Here is a 17,925-nt window from a genome sequence, read left to right as displayed (position 1 = left end):
TAAGGAAATTCTCACAGAAAAAAGTGCATGAAGAGGCACCAAGAAGTGTGCACCTTTTCCACAAAACTAAGCCTTTTGATCAAGGTTTTGATGTATGTTGCATTTGTTTTTGTTGTTGGTATGCTGAAGTAAATTTTAAAAGAATGGTTAAGTTATGTGACAACCTAATTTTGATTGGTGGTTAAAGAAAGTTTTGAGGGTCTCCTGCTTGTATTTTCTTTAATTTTACTCAAATCAAAACAAAAATTAAAAACAAAAACAATTATTATTTAATAAATTGTACAAAACAACAATTATCACATAAAATATTTACATTTGTCAAATTCATCAAGCAAATAAATGTCAAATGACTAAAAAACTGCTTTAAAATGTGCAACTTTCACAGCCTTCAGGCACCTTAACTTAAAAAATACTCTTACATATTACGTAGTAGAAAAATACATTTTATCATTTGATATATGTGACACTCTTGCTTGGTAATTCATCCGACCTATAAATAATTTGTGAAGTTTAAATTCACACTGCTTGATTATTAGCTCTTGTTGACAGCTTGCGACTCTTTTATTTTAATTAAAAGGGTAAATCTTTGGTATTAAAAAAAACCTATTTGCACATTTATCACAAAAGGTTGTAGTGCAATTATTTATAAAACAGTATGATAGAGACATTTCTTAGATCCAAATAAATTAAACAAATAAAGTTCAATCATATCCATAAACTTCTCCACCCTTTCGATAATCGGCATTTGCAAAAATTGTGTTGTTCTCTTTTGAAATTGCGCAAACTACAGATCTACTGTTTCTATAACGATGGAATTGGTGACCAAGCATTTTCAATCCATCTATATATTGCTGTAAAATAAGTCAAATTAATAACCAATTTTGAACTTTTGTAAGAAAAATGTACCCTTTTATAAGAAAAATGTACCTTTAATATTCCATATTCGTAAAATACTTTCATTGGATGGAGTTGATGGTGGGGCCTACTTGAATCGACAGCTTGCTTTATGTTTTCACCCAGCCATAAATATCTCAATATAACCTGCAAAATAAGTTGTAAAAATGAAATGTTGAACATTTTTTTAACAGAAAAATAAATTTACCCAAACAACTGAAGTAGTGATTTTAGTTCCTCCTGCAGCTCCAATTACAAGTTTTACATCTCCATTCTTGTCAACTATAATTGTAGGAGTAGCTGAAGACAGTGGTTTCTTGCCCGGTGAGATAAAATTGTTCGGTGATGGTGGCAAACCAAAGTAATTATTGTACGCTGGAACTGAAAAGTCATCCATAGCACTGTTAAGCGTGATGCCAGTTCTCTCTGAAGTAAAACCCGCTCCAAAACTAAAAAAGCGCGACTTTAAGATTTCCTGCACGGTCGGTATATTTAAATTGAACATTTACTATAAATTAATAGTGCTTGTAACAGAAACGGCATCTCCGTCTTCTGAAATGACAGAGATGTGAGCTGTGCCGTGATCTTCTGTCTGGTAGTAAACAGCACCATAATGCTCTGGGTCGGAATAAGTCATAGAATCATTTATTTTATTTCTTGTGAGATCGGCATATTCCGTTGACGTCAAATTTAAAATTATCTGTAAAAAAAATAGTATTGCTGATATTCTGCAGTTATGTTTTCTCATTAAATTATACCTCTTCCATATTGACAAAATTAGGATCTGCTAGTTGCGTTCTTTGTGCATAAGCAAATTTAAAAGCTTCAATAATCCTATGCATAGTCAAAACTGTTTTGTCAGTGTTGTTAAAACTGTCATTGGTTATATTGTATCCATCAAGGATTTTCAATATGTGAGTGAGTAAAGGGCCTGAGCCTGGTGGGGGCATACTGAAAACTTTAACACTATTCCTTAGCTCCACAGAAACCGGCTTTACCCATTCAGCACTATAAAAAACAATGATATATTAAAACTTTCATGTCATAAATAATACCAAAAATAATTACGTATAATTTCTCATGTCGTGTTCAGTTATGATGGATCCCTTCTTTTGAAGATCTTCAACAAAAATTGTCGTAAGGGATCCATTATGTAAAGCATCTCCTCCTTCTTCCGCAATAATTTTTAAAGTCTTGCATAAGGTATGAGGCTTTATCAGATCTCCGTATCTCTTTTTACGACCGGTTTTTTCATCAATGAACATTGATCTATAACAATACAAGTCATAAGGATACAATTTCCAAATTATTAAAGAGTAAATTATTACCTAAAGTTTGGATCATTTTCAATAATATTTGGCCTGAAATCCAAAACGTCATACTGTGGTTTCGTCATGTTATAGCCAGCATTGCACAAATCAATCGCAGGCTGAATAATATCTTTCCATGGGAGATTTGCAAATTTCTTATATGCTGCCCAGTATCCTCGCAATTCGCCCGGCACACCGACAGCTAGACCACCTGACAAAGAATGTTATTTCAAAGTAGTTTTTATTTATAAAAAAAAAAAAAAATCGTACCAGTTTTAGATGCATTAACAGATTTGGCAAACATATTCCTATGAGCTTTGCCAGGGGCAGCATCTCTCGCGTTGAGGCTGTACGCTTGGCCATCCTTTTTACTGTAGTATGTCATGAAAAACCCTCCACCCAATCCCATTGCTTGATTGTTAACGACTCCATTGCAGAAGAGGGCTGCGATCACAGCAGACATTGCATTTCCTCCCTTTTTAAGGATATTTCTGTAAATAAAAAAGTTTGTAATTGAATAACTGACTAAAAATACATATTTGGGTATGTTTTAAAGTGAATCTGTTTTTTTTAATGTTACTAGGATCAAAAAGTCCTTTATTATTGTATTGTTATTAATTAACTTCACCATACGTGTTTGAAGAGAGAGAGAGAGAGAGAGAGAGAGAGAGAGAGAGAGAGAGAGAGAGAGAGAGGAAAGAGTGATATTAAAGTGATTATCTGATGGCTGGCTTGTCTTTGTTTTAAATAATCCTGCTTTGCTGTTTAATAAACAAAAAATCAACCAATCTGGGAGTATTCTCTAATTAGGAGCACCTTTAAATTTTATTTTTCCACTTTATACAGTTTTGATACTTTTTTATTAAAGTTGCAACAAACTCAGTAAATGGCTTACATTTAACAAAATTTAATTTTCATTTTACAAATTTAATTTTAACAAAATTTGGACTAGAGCTAGCTGTTTAACTTGGCATCTGCTCTTTCTGGAACTACACTACCTGACAGTATTTACAGTAGAATTTTGCTTTTAATATTGCTACTTTCATTTCAGGAATGGGAACATTTGACCCTCATGTTTATTTGATCTCTTTTGAACATAATGTCAACAAAAGCACAAATAATATCAATAATCCCTCTTTGTTGCATCAAATGTGAAAGACATTTAAAACATTCTATTTAGACTTGAATAATGTTGTGTAATTGTGCTTTTTCCTTTTCTGGAATTACAGTATGCGCCTTATATATATTTTGTGATTTCAGACAACCAAATTTTTAATAAAACTTATCAGAAGATATCATTGGCATAAATAATTCCTTATAAGGCCTCTAAATATTGAATATATAATAAAATCTTCCATTTTGAACTGTGCTGTTTAATATTGATTCTGCTCGTGCTAAAATCACACTTTTAACATAGGTAATTATTGTAATCAAAGACCTAAACCAAAAAGGTACAAGTGATATAAATAATTATTTTGTAGGGTACCAAAGTGACAAAGCCACATAACAAAATTTTCTAGTTGGAGCATAATCCTACTATTTAATATAATTACTATCAATAATTACTTCTGAGATATCCAACTTTTTGGTTTAGATTAGAATTGTGCTTCTTCTCTTTCCAAAATCATAGTACTTGAACAAGGTATTTATTACGGTCTCAGAAACCTAAACTTTAGCGATTGGTGATGTGTAACATAATTTCTTATTTACAGTAGAATTCTACTAATTAATATTACTTCTTCCTTTTCAAAAATCTGACGAAAGTATTCATAATGTTCTCAGAAACCTAAAGTTTAGCAATGTGCAAATGACATAAATAAATTACTTGCATGGCCTCCAAATGTCACAATATTTGTATTTATTGTGATTGGTGATATATTGTGATAATTTAACAAATTTACCTATTTATATTAGAATTCTGCTATATAATATTACTTCTTCCATTTCAAAAATCACAGTATTTGACCTAGGTATTAATTGTGATCTTCCAGAAACCTGAACTTTACCAATGTACATATGATATAAATAATTATTTCCGTGGCCTCCAAATGTCACAATATTTGTATTTATTGTGATTGGTGATATATTGTGATAATTTTATAAATTTTCCTATTTATATTAGAATTCTGTTAAATAATATTACTTCTTCCATTTCAAAAATCACAGTATTTGACATAGGTATTAATTGTGATCTTCCAGAAACCTAAATTTTAGCAATGTACAAATGATATAAATAATTATTTCCGTGGCCTCCAAATGTCACAATATTTGTATTTATTGTGATTGGTTATATAATGTGATAATTTAACTAATTTTCCTATATATAGTAGAATTCTGCTAAATAATATTACTTCTTCCATTTCAAAAATCACAGTATTTGACCTAGGTGTTAATTGTGATCTTCCAGAAACCTAAATTTTAGCAATGTACAAATGATATAAATAATTATTTCCGTGGCCTCCAAATGTCACAATATTGGTATTTATTGTGATGGGTTATATAATGTGATAATTTAACAAATTTTCCTATATATAGTAGAATTTTGCTAAATAATATTACTTCTTCCATTTCAAAAATCACAGTATTTGACCTAGGTGTTAATTGTGATATTCCAGAAACCTAAATTTTAGCAAAGTACAAATGATATAAATAATTACTTCTGTGGCCTCCAAATGTCACAATATTTGTATTTATTGTGATTAGTGATATATTGAAACCTGAAATAATTACTTCTGTGGCCTCCAAATAACAGTATTCATATTTTTATTGTTTTTGGTGATACATTGTTATCATTTAACATAATTTCCTATTTATACAAGTTTCTGCTAAATAGTAATATTTCTTCCATTGTTGAGAATTACAGTATTTGACCCCCAGGTATTTATTGTGACAGAAAACTAAACTTTAGCGAACTGCCAAATTATAAATAATTATTTTGAGAGGCAACAAAGTGAAAAATTTGCTTAACCTGGTTTTTATGGATTATTAAAAAAAATTATTGTCTGATTTCAATAAATTAGTTTCTTATTGGAACCATGTTATAAATTTCTTGTTAAGGTACGTCAAAATCATTATGAGACAGTATAAACATTGCAACATACGGTGATGAGGTTTCATCACTTGAAATCTTTGTTGTTGTTATTGTTTGTGTGTCTGAGAAGGGCGTTAAATTAACATTTTGTCACAGCAAAGAGGAAAAGTAGGTCTCTTGAATGTCAGACACTCCTTCCGTCCGACCTATTTTTAGCCTTGTATAAAAAACTTGATAATTGAAAAAAAAAATTATCTCTACAAAATGCTGTTTTGGCAATATTTTGTTGCACAAAGGGTTTTTTAAAATAAAAACAACTGAAATAAAACAATATTTTTTATTGTTTAATATAACGTAAGTACAAATGCTTAACAGTTAAAAACATTAAACGAATCAATCACTGCCTAGTCGGAAAAGACTAGAATTAAATTCACAAAATATTTATACATTTTTATTATAAAAAAAAGTAAAAGAAAGGAAAAATATCCGAGTAATCACATATTCTTGGGAAAGGATATCGAAAGGAGCGACACGGCTCCTCGTTGGATGTCCATTGTCCGACTCCGAGGTCAATCAACGTTGTATTCTCTGCAGAAAGGAGATCTTTCAATTTTTCACTTTGCCCTCTTTTTTCTTCGCCTCCGAGTTCTGCAGTTTCGTGACGATTTTTCTCGAGTGGCCGCACGGGTCGAAGTGGTTCTGGTGATCGCTCGCCTCCTTTTTCGACCTCTGCTTCCCGCTGCTACCGCAGTAGAGATTCTTGTCCTGGTCGAAGTTGTAATGCTCGTACTCGTCGAAATGAGACTCGGACATTTTAATTATATTGAAACTTTTTTTCTAGCACAAAACTAACGCGTTGTTTATTGTTTGAACGTTGTCGAACGACTGGCCTCCGACAGCTGAGCCTTGTTGTTTCTATAGATGTAGCGCTTGCGCGCATCTACTGCTGTCAAGGACAACACGTCATCGTCCTTTCGCTCTTCCACTCTCGTCATCATCGTTTTATTGTTTAACAACAAAGAATGTTTATAATCGTTCCAAAAACCCTTGTACCCCGTCTGATAATCATTTCGATATTTTGTTTTCTCTTTTGTCCCAATCCATTTACTCCAATAAGATTCGATTCATATAAGTTAACTAGCTGCATCTATAAGAAATTGCCAGGGATGTTGCCACACGTCAGATATTAATAATAATAAGATGCTTTATTTAAGAATATTTACAAATTTACGTAGTAAAAAAAAACTATATAAAAGCATCCGTCAAACGGAGAGTGATACACAGTTTTGCTATAAAAATAATAATAAATATTTTGTAGATTTATTGACCAACTTTTGTGTTCTCTTGGTTGTTATCAGGGATTCTAACATTGTACGAAGTAAAATTAAATAGCAGAATTCTAGTATAAATAGGAAATTTTGTTAAATTATCACAATATATCACCAATCACAATAAATTTTGTGATATTTGAAGGCCACAGGAGTAATTATTTATATAATTTGTACATTTGTAAAGTTTAGGTTTCTGGGATAACTATTATTAACTAGGTCAAATACCGTGATTTTTGAAATGGAAGAAATAATATTAAATAAAAGAATTCTAATGTAAATAGGAAATTTTGTTAAATTATCACAAAATATCACCAATCACAATAAATACAAATTTTGCGATATTCGGAGGCCACAGGAGTAATTATTTATATCATATGTACATTGGTAAAGTTTAGGTTTCTGGGATAACTAGTATTACCTAGGTCAAATACCGTGATTTTTGAAATAGAAGAAGTAATATTAAATAGGAGAATTCTAATGTAAATATGTGGTGATTAGTGACCGTTAATCGATAATTATTCAGAAATCGTGAGATGCGGTCTGGTTTGATGCAGGTTTCAGAAAAACATTTTCTTTATCGTGCCACGTTTCGATCTTTATTGAGATCATCTTCAGGGCCTGGGATTTACAAACACTGTTTGCATTTAACAAATACATTTACGAAGTGGAAAAGATAATTTATACAATGCAAAATATATTTTTTATATTCAATCAAAGTATTTCTACTCACTCAAAGTGTTTGTCTTCTGTGTAATTGTGCCATTCTTGCGTGTCGTATTGAGAGTGCCAGTGAGATTTTGCTGTTTTATGTTTATCTATGTTAGATTTTGAAGGGGTGGGTAAGGAAGTCGGTATAGAAAAAACATTTTTGTATAAGGCGTCGGCTTCTTTGAAGTAAAAAGAGCCGACAAAGGGAAACAATGTGTTGGTAATGGTTCGGCCAGATTGTTTTTCTGAAACCTACATCACACCAGACCGCATCTCACGATATCTGAATAATTATCGATTAACGGTCACTAATCTCTACACATATGTTATCTATATTGAATTTGATTAATGATATTGGCGTAGCTGTGACTGAGTTTACATGTATCTGTTCTGTAATTGATGCTGTGTTTATCTCTTTAATGTAAATAGGAAATTTTGTTAAATTATCACAAAATATCACCAATCACAATAAATACAAATATTGTGACATTTGGGGGCCACGGAAATAATTATTTATATCATACGTACATTGGTAAAGTTCAGGTTTCTGGGATAACTATTATTACCTATACTTTTTAAAAGGATAGTTTCTACTCACAGTAAGTTGTTTTGCAACGATCCGGANGGCTCGAAATCCGGATCGTTGCAAAACAACTTACTGTGAGTTACTATCTTTTTAAAAAGGATTGAACACCACACTCACTCCATCATTTATCATTTCTATTATTACCTAGGTCAAATACCGTGATTTTTGAAATGGAAGAAGTAATATTAAATAGGAGAATTCTAATGTAAATAGGAAATTTTGTTAAATTATCACAATATATCACCAATCACAATAAATACAAATTTTGTGATATTTATAGGCCACGGAAGTAATTATTTATATCATATGTATATTGGTAAAGTTTACGTTTCTGGGATAACTACTATTACCTAGGTCAAATTTCGTGATTTCTGAAATGGAAGAAGTAATAGTAAATAGGAGAGTTCTAATGTAAATAGGAAAGTTTGTTAAATTATAACAATGTATCACCAATCATAATAAATACGAATACTGTGATATTTGGAAATTTAACAGGCGATGGAAGGTGCATCTCGACACAAGTAAGACAGTTTCCAGACCCATGAAAGTATTTGTACGAGTACGAGAATTGTGTCTCACCGGCGGGGTCTGGCATATACAAACCTGCAAGCCAGACAAGCAATGCGGGTCTCACTTCAGTTCTAAATCCCCAGAATCCAACATAATACTACCTTAATTTCATGAGGCAACCCTTGATCTTAACAGTGGTTACCATGTAAGTTAAAGTAAGCTATATTCTATTAATTTTGATTTGATTAATGTTTTTCTGTCTAAGTTTAACTAACTGGCAGGTTCTGCCATAAACCAAATCTTAATTAGTCTATACTTTGCTATAAATGTAGAGAATATCTCTCTCTTTTCGATGTAATTGCCAGTTGACAGGAGAAAAATTAAGTCGCATATTGACGAAATACACTTAATCGTTCAGTTTAACCCACTCAGGATTTAGGAAAACTGACGCCTAATCCCGTTAGCAAAAAGGCTAAGCTGAGATAAAAGCGGAAGCAACGCAGAAGAAACCAATCGTATATGATGACGAAGAGAGCGGAGAGGGACATCTTGAAGCATTTTAAAGAACTGACTTATCGCTTGTGGACCGTGGCTAATCGCTCTGCGAAAATTGTGCAGCCGTTAAACATTTTTCAATCGGCACATTTGTCAAATCGCATGAAAAAAGTGATCGAGGTCACATTTGATTATCTAAATGAATCAACACAAACAAAATTACAACGCAAATTAATAATAACACTGATTCTTCCTCGACCAATGATTGATGATCCCGTTCATAAAGGTAATATTGTAATAAATAATTAGATAATTAATTAAAACAGACACATTCGTCTTAATATCGGCGATAATTTCACCAAAAGTCGTTAACTGATGACTCAGTGGAAATAATTTCCTTTAAAAAAGTTACAAAATTCAACTATTTCTAATTATGCTTGATTACTTGCAACCTTATTCCAAGAAATTTCTTAAGTGCAATATCAAAAATTATACGTTAAACAAAAAGTTCAACCAAGGACTAAATTTTTCACCGGCCCCTGTTATAAAAAAAAATTCTTCAAGAAACTTGTTATATATGAAACATCGGGAGGAGAGAGATGGACTTTACGACCAGCTACATGTAAAAAAATAGATTTTTTATTATATTTAAAAAGTTATCCAACATCTAGGTTGCTATGAGGGGAGACTATAAATTTTTTATTGGCCTCTTTTTAAAAAGATTTTTCAAGAAATTTGCAAGTTATGCGAAATTTAGAATGTAGTCACAAGCAGCTAGTAAAAAATCTGTGTCTTCATAATACGTAAAAGTTATAGAACATTTAGATTGCTATGACGGGAAAATAACATTTTTATAAGCTCCCTCTTAAAAAGATTCCTCAAGAGACTTGAAAGTTATGCAACATCTAGGGAGAAAACAAGGTGGACTTTGTCACAAGTTACTTGTAAAAAATTACTAAAAGTTATGCTACATCATGGTTGATATTTGAGTGTAACTGTTTTTAAAAGAACACGATTCTTCAAGAAATTTGAAAATTATGCAACATCTAAATTCTAGTAAGGAGGGAAAACAACTGATTTCTTAAGGCCATTTAAAAAAAGAAAGCTTCTTCAAAAACTTGGAAGCTAGGCAACATCTATGTTGATATTAGGGAGGTACAACGACTTTTTTTCACAAGATCATTTTTAAAAAGGGCAAGTTGATTCAAGAAACTTGGAAGGGTGGTACCCTTGTCAGAAGTTACTTATTAAAAAAAATTGGATTCTTTACGATAGGTAAACGTTATATAACACCTAGGTTAATTATTTGGAGGTCGTGAGATGCGGTCTGGTGTGACGTAGGTTTCAGAAAAACATTTTCTTTATCGTGCCAACGTTTCGATCTTTATTGAGAACATCTTCAGAATAAATCTAGGTTAATATTAGGGTGGGAGGCCAACTTTTTCCCCAAGGTTCTTCTTAAAAAGAGCAAGATTGTTAAAAAACAGAGAAGTTATGCAACATCTAGGTTGGTATTAAGGTGAGAGTACAACACATTAACAAGCCTCTTTCTAAAAAGTGTAAGATGGTTCAAGAAACTTGGAAATTATGCAACATCTAAAGGGAAGAGAGGTTCAACTGTCAAGTTACTTGTAAGGTAAAATTTATGTAACGTCGAGTTGATATTTGGGAAAGAGAACGACTGTTTTTACAAGGTCCTTCTTAAAAAGTGTAAGATTGTTCAAGAAACTTGGAAATTATGCAACATCTAAAGGGAAGAGAGAGAGGTTCACAAGTCAAGTTACTTGTAAGGTAAAATTTATGTAATGTCAAGGTAGATATTTGGGAAAGAAAACGACTGTTTTTTCAAGGTCCTTCTTAAAAAGAATAATACTGTTCAAGAAACTTGGAAATTATGCAACATCTAAAGGAAAGAGAGAGAGGTTCACAAGTCAAGTTACTTGTAAGGTATAATTTACGAAGGTCTAGGTTGATATTTGCGAAAGAGAACGACTGTTTTTACAAGGTCCTTCTTAAAAAGTGTAAGATTGTTCAAGAAACTTGGAAATTATCCAACATCTAAAGGGAAGAGAGAGAGAGGTTCACTTGTCAACTTACTTGTAAGGTAAAATTTATGCTACGTCAAGGTTGATATTTGAGAAAGAGAACGACTGTTTTTACAAGGTCCTTCTTAAAAAGAATAATATTGTTCGAGAAACCTGGAAATTATGAAACATCTAAGTAGATCTTTGGGAGGGAGAACAATTTTTCACAAGTCTTTTTTAAAAAAGTGTAAGATTCTTAAAAAAAGTTAGAAATTATAAAGTTGACGTTAGGGCCTTCTATTAGATAATTTTACCATCTAGGTTAATATTAGAAAGGGATAACTTTTTACTTGTCCCTTCTTAAAAGTAACCATAAAAAACAACACTTGGAGGTTGTATTTAGATACCTTAGATGTCTTTCATTGACTGAGAAAAATATGAGTGAAGCAATAGAAAACTAAAAACATCAATGACAAAAGAGAAAATGGATTTTATTGAGTTACTTTTGATATTATAAGAGAAATAAATAACATTCGAAAGTTTCAAAATAGTTCGTTAATAAAACAGAAGTAAAAAATTCCTAACTAAAGTTAATTACTTCATTGGCAAAAGTGTAAAGTAAGAAACCAAATCTGACACTTTCTTATTGTCTGACCGTTCCAGAACTATTAATATTACTTGTCTATTGTTGTTTTAATTATTAATTTACAAATAAAAAACTGTCAGTGAAGAGGAAAAAATGATGCCTAAGCAGTACAAGTATAGGTTGGTAAGAAGTTCTGCTCGGCCAACACAAAATTATGGCGTACAAAAGAATCCAACGAACCCCAGTCTTAATGTTTGCTTGATTATAATTTATGTTATTAAAAAAAGCAAAAAGAAAACATTCTACGATCTTCTGATCTAGGCGAATAAATTGGCTAAACCTTCGGATAAGGAAATCTACGATACATAAAGCGTATAAAAACATTTGACATTTAAAGGAAAATGCCCACGAACAAGCTGGAACTTTTGAATTTGGAAATCTGGTCTGAAAAGGGAGAAGAAAATGGTCCAAAAAAAACTTACCTTCCGATTTCCGAGCAAGGCGGTCCATCCGTGCAAACGGCTCCTTTTGTGAACCGGTGGAGTTTTGAAGGCGTTGGTGGCGGAGGGACTTCTGGATCCGGAGGGACGTGCAGTTCCTTTGTTTTAGCGGATTTCCAGAAAATGAAAAAACCAGTCGTGACGATTATAACGGTTACGACTGAGAACAGGAACAGTTTCCAACTTCTCTTCTTTCTTCCTCTGCAAAAGAAAACCAAATGTACAACGTACAAAACTGTGCATACATAGGTTGACATTAGAAAAAAGGGACAACTTTTAACAAGCTCTTTGCCAAGTATACAATGAATATCTTGTTATATTCGTAATTAGGCTCATATTACGGAAATATACTACATTTTTCGCAAGTTCTTTTATTTAAAATAAGATTTATGAAATCGTAAGGATGAGAACCTATTGACGAACAGTTGCACAAAAGTCAGATTCTTTATGAAACTTGAAACGTTGTGCGAATAAAAAGACGGACATTCTTTTTACAAACAATTTGCAACATAAGAAATTGCAGAATATAAGTATGTGAAATTTTCTACTAGGAAGGGAGAAAATCTTTTTAACAAGCTCACTGATAAAAAGAGATCAGTTTTTGATGAAACTTGGAACATCAGGAGGAACGAGGCCAACTTTTCACGAGTATTTGTTTAAAATCTAATTTTTATCAACTTAGATGTTATACAATATCTCAGTTGATATTAAGGAAGTAGATCACGTTTTTAACAAGCCCTTTGATAAAAAAATTATCTGATTGTTTATGAAACCTGGAACATTAAATAATCAAGGCAGAAGGACAACAACAGTTGTTTTCAGGAAAATTTGTAAAAAATCTATTTTTTTAAAAGAAACTTAGAACATAATACAACATCTTAGTTGGAATTAAGGTGAGAAAACACATTGTTAACAATCTCTTTGATAAAAAAATAATCTAATTGTTTACGAAACCTGGAACATTAAATAATCAAGGCAGAAGGACAACAACAGTTTTTTTTTTTCAAGAAAATTTGTAAAAAAATCTTATTTCTTTATGAAACTTAGAACATTATACAACATTTAGTTGATATTAGGGTGAAAAAACAATTCGTGAACAATCCCTTTGATAAAAAAATGATCTAATTGTTTATGAAACCTGGAACATTAAATAATCAAGGCAGAAGGACAACAACAGTTTTTTCAGAAAAATATGTTTAAAAAATCTTACTTTTTTAAAATGGAATTTAAAACGTTAAACATCTTAGCTGAGATTAGAGCGAGAAAACACTTTTTTAACAATCCCTTTCATAAAAAAAGATCTAATTGTTTATGAAACCTGGAACATTAAATAATCAAGGCAGAAGGACAACAATCGTTTTTTTTTTCAGGAAAATTTACAAAAAATAGTATTTTTTAATGAAACTTAGAACGTTATGCAACAACTTAGTTGAGATTAGGGTGAGAAAACATTTTGTTAACAATCCATTGGATAAAAAAAGATCTAATTGTTTATGAATCCTGGAACTTTAAATAATCAAGCCAGAAGAACAATAACAGATTTTTTTAGAAAAATATGTTTAAAAAAATCTTCTTTTTTAAAAATGGAACTTAAAACGTTATACAACTTAGCTGAGATTAGAGTGAGACCCCTTTGATAAAAAAATCATATTTTTCAATTCTTTAAATTAATTATTTACTTAATTACTAATTGTTTTTTTGGTTAAATAATCTAGGCAGAAAAATAACATTTTTTCTCGAAAACTAGTAAAAATTTAATTTTTATGAAACATCTCAGTTGATATTAGGTAGGGAGCATATCATTTCAATAAGTTCTTTGATAAAAAAAAGTTCAGATTTTTTTATGATACAAAAAATGAATTATTTATGGAACTTAGAGCATTTTTAATCTAGAGAGGAGGGACCTTTTCCCAAATTACATGCGAAAAAATAGAACTATTTATTAAGTTAGAACTTTATACATCTCAGTTGATATTAAGGAGGGCAAATACCTTTCAGCAAGCAACTTAATAAAAAAGACAGATTGTTTATGAAACTTGACAGGTTATAACTTCTAAACATGATGACTGTGACCCCTTATTTAAAAAAAAAGTTTTTTCATGAAAGCTGCTACATTATACTACATGTACGTTAATATTAAGAAAGTACCACTTTTTCACAAGCCGATTGGAAAAAATACGTAACTAAATTAAATGTTTGTGACTAGTATCGAAAACATATTTCTGACTTTTTTCATAGTTTTATTATCTAATCAGAATATCAGGTAGCTAATTTTGCTATATTTACAATGGGGGTGCATCATAAAGTATTAATATGAAATTACGCTTTTGTGATGTAAAATTAACAAATTACATTTTGTTGATATAATTACTTATATGTTTTTTAATTTGTTGTTTCAATCTTTCGTTCTTTCTTTTGTTCTTGTTGTTCACAACTTTCAAGAAGAGTTTTGGAAGAGCAGAGATGTTAAATGTTTATCTTATTCTTACCAAAAAAAACCACATGGATCTTCGCCTGCCAGCTTATCTATTGATAACCTATCAAATAAAAACTCAAGTGTATTAATAAACTACATAGTAGACGACATGGCTGCCAGTATTGACACAGTATTATAAGCACATAGAAGAAATTCAATTAAACAGTTTGTAAATTATTGTAGTAAGTAATTTTGAAAAATCTGAATCAAAATAATTTTTCTAAATTTCTGAGCTAACGACTGAAAAATATGGAATAAAAGAAATAGATCACATTTCAGGCTATGAAAACTGATAAACCGATGAAAACAGAAGACTTGTACATTTCCCATCCTAATGTTATACACATTTCTTGAAAAAAAAAACCAAACAATTGTGGTTTTAAATATTTTTCAAAAAAAAAAATATATATATATATTATGTCGGGTTGGATGCGGTGCCGCTGGATTCGAACTCGGGACCTTTACCTTACAGTGACGAGCGCCTTGTCAACGCCTAAACCGTTGCGGCCACCGACGCTCCCGTAATTGTGGATTAAAAAAAAAACTTTTCCATGTGATTTTTTGTTTGATTTTTACATTCAATTTTTTTTAGCGTTTCGGGATGTACACCCATCATCAGATTCTGTCGAAGGATGTTCTTTTCAATTTTTGATTGTTGATTATCCTGGATTAAATCGCTTTTTCCAGGATATTCCTTGTATTTAAGTTTTTTATATTATAATTTATTAATTCACTACTTTCGTGGTCCTGAAAAAAAGTTAATGGCACGAGAGGGATTCGAATCGGATTTTTTCATCTCAACTAAAAACCTTAATTAATTGTCATTATAATTTATATTAGTAACATGGACTTTTTGAAGACCTATTGTGTTTTTTATATATAATTATATATAATTTGTGGTTTAAAAAAAAACTTTCCACTTGATTGTTTTAAATAAGTTGTTTTAAATAATTTTTTGTTTTATTTTTTATTAGATATTTTGGACGGAAAAAAATCCATGCTTCTAATATAAATGTAATATAAAAACCTTAAAGACAAGGGAATAACCTGGAAAAACTATATAATCAAGGAATTAAACTATATAATCAAGGAATTAAGGTTTTTAGTTGAGATAAAAAGTCAGTGTCACAAGCGGGATTCGAACCCACGACCTTCATTGAAAAATGACAAAAAGGATGGAGCATTCAAAAAATGAGGTTGAGATGGGAAGTTTGTGCCAGAGTGGATCGAAGTCACGATAGCTCAAGTGGTAGAGCAGCGGCGTATCAAGCCGAAGACCGTGGGTTCGAATCCCGCTTGCGACACTGACTTTTTATCTCAACTAAAACCTTAATTAATTGAAAGATATTAATTGGCCAAGCGGACCACGAAAACTAGTGAATGTATATAATCAAGGATAATCAAGAATCGATAAATGCAAAAAGACATCTTAAAACAGATGTTGATGATGGGTGTAAATTCCTGAACGACCAAAAATTTAATATAAAAATAAAACAAAACAAAATATTTAAAACAACCCCTTGGAAAAGTATTTTTAAACCACAAATTATAAAAAAGACAATAAGTCTTTAAAAAATCCATATTAATTATTATTATTAATTTTTAAGAGAGTTGTAACATTTAAACCTTCTATCTTAGGTTAGCTCTGCCTTGAAACATCTAATCTATCCTAACTAATCTACCCTATTGCCATCCAAAGCTTCTAATTTATCCTTTTAAAATACTTAATTTGGAAGGCCAAATGTATGCAAAAAACCCATTTTAAATTGTAAAATTTATTCATCTTTAATTAGAATTTCGAATTTTTGGTCCATAATTTAAACATTTCCCATAGGCTTGTATGGCCAATAATAATCATAATAATAGCAACAGTCTCAGCATGAGCAAAGGCTCATCGTTATTTATTTTTTTCTTCCAATCAAATCCTATAAATACACTAATGCTACTTAACAATAACAATAAAACAAAAACACAATAACACTTCTTTTTCTTAATCGACTTTTTTTTTAAGGGAGCTATCTTCCTTATTTAAATTGCGCTTTTGGGCATTGTTGTTTATTACCCGCTCCGGCAGCCTCAAAAACTCCTGAAAAAAAAGAAAGAAGCTCTAGCACACAAACATTCAAAGTATAAGAATTTGGGAAAAGGCCTAAATCTCGGTCTAAATTCCAATAAATTTAAGAAAGCTGAAAAGTGCTCTTCGATCTAGTAAATCACACTTACACTCAAATCACTCGAAAGGTTGAGCCTTTGCCTGAAGTGTTGCAAAGTGTCGACCAAAACAGTTACAGTCAGAACACGTTCTATATTTGTGTTTTGATAATTATACAAGAAAATGCAAAATTTAGCAAAAAAATTCTTTGCGTACTGCCGTTGTTATACAACTGAAAGATTTCACTTTTCTAAGATTAGAAAAGATATTTTTCAATATAAGAAAACAAGAATAAACATCAATTTAACTTACGACCGCATAAAATTATCAACGATTAAGCTTAATAAAAACGTCGACGGAATCAATTTGCTCCAGTTGAGATGTTTATAATAAACGATAACAGTATTATCGTTTAAAAAGGTTAAAAAAACATCGCTATAATTTTATTTTCAATAGACAACACTTGTATTGATTCAGATGTTAGACTCCTGTCAAAAATAGGTGTATACATCATTTTCACAAATAGAAATCCTTTCTAAAGTCCCTATACAGCAGATCGATCATTCATATTTGATCTCGTTTCAACTTAAAAATAACTTGTCAATATTTTATTGAGCAGATGTTAAAACAACCATTTTTAATTATTACAAAAGCTCTCAGTGCTTAAATATCAACAAAGATGTATCGATGTTGGATTTTTTTGTAGAACAAGTGAAGATGATTTTTTAAAATTTTCTTTTTTTATAATATAAAGTAAAGAAATTATTATATTGTTCAATAAATTAGTAGTTTGTAGTTTGATGATTATCACTGACACAAAAACATAACCGTTTTACAAATAAATTTTACACAATACTGTATTAATTAGAAAGTAATTTCTTAAGAATCATCTGTGAATTATGGTAAAACCGCGATAATCTTTTCAATGTGAAGCCTTAACAAATAGAACCGTGTAATTTTCCCAGGGTCGATGTGCATTGTCATACAAAATCCTCATTTTCTCTGTGTCGTTAATATTATATGTGTCAAATAATTGTTTAGTAATAAATTTAATTTAAAAACCCCACATGGAATTTTTTTTAACAAAAACCAAAAAATTAAAAAAAGACAAATTAATTTTAAAATGTCCATGTTATTAACAAAAATCTATAATTATAGGTAATGTGTTATAATAATAGTTAATTTTATAATGAAACTAGTACTGTCGTTTTAAAAGCTAGAAAGTAAAAATTGGGAGGGTGTAAATTACTTTTACATTTTTATGGCTCAAAGAGTTTCGCACCCGTTTTGGGACACCCAAGATTTCTGTAAATAGAAACTAA

At 30.9% G+C, this 17,925-nt stretch overlaps 2 protein-coding genes across 4 annotated transcripts in view; both read right to left on the bottom strand.

Moving 5' to 3' along the window:
• Positions 1 to 246: 246 nt before the first annotated feature.
• Positions 247 to 17,925, bottom strand: part of LOC106669442 (glutathione hydrolase 1 proenzyme-like) — a 46,898-nt gene continuing 29,219 nt past the window's right edge. For all 3 annotated transcript variants that reach the window (XM_024225413.1, XM_014398929.2, XM_014398928.2), the window contains 9 exons: positions 11,958 to 12,176; positions 2,475 to 2,695; positions 2,223 to 2,415; positions 1,963 to 2,163; positions 1,653 to 1,902; positions 1,404 to 1,594; positions 1,103 to 1,343; positions 928 to 1,041; positions 247 to 851 (listed from right to left, as the gene is read on the bottom strand). In XM_024225413.1, coding sequence (XP_024081181.1) covers positions 702 to 851; positions 928 to 1,041; positions 1,103 to 1,343; positions 1,404 to 1,594; positions 1,653 to 1,902; positions 1,963 to 2,163; positions 2,223 to 2,415; positions 2,475 to 2,695; positions 11,958 to 12,176 — 1,780 coding nt within the window. In that variant the 3' untranslated portion in view covers positions 247 to 701. The remainder of the gene's footprint in view (positions 852 to 927; positions 1,042 to 1,102; positions 1,344 to 1,403; positions 1,595 to 1,652; positions 1,903 to 1,962; positions 2,164 to 2,222; positions 2,416 to 2,474; positions 2,696 to 11,957; positions 12,177 to 17,925) is intronic.
• Positions 5,794 to 6,147, bottom strand: LOC106669443 (nuclear protein 1). Its single transcript, XM_014398930.2, has one exon. It carries the CDS (start codon positions 6,046 to 6,048, stop codon positions 5,842 to 5,844), a length of 207 nt encoding a protein of 68 aa, XP_014254416.1. The 5' UTR covers positions 6,049 to 6,147; the 3' UTR covers positions 5,794 to 5,841.

This window comes from Cimex lectularius, unplaced genomic scaffold, assembly GCF_000648675.2.
Source record: "Cimex lectularius strain Harlan isolate CLEC.00 unplaced genomic scaffold, Clec_2.1 scaffold11, whole genome shotgun sequence".
Lineage (NCBI taxonomy): Eukaryota > Metazoa > Arthropoda > Insecta > Hemiptera > Cimicidae > Cimex > Cimex lectularius.
The sequence above is the reverse complement of the archived record's forward strand: the minus strand, read 5'-3'. Positions and strand labels throughout refer to the sequence as shown.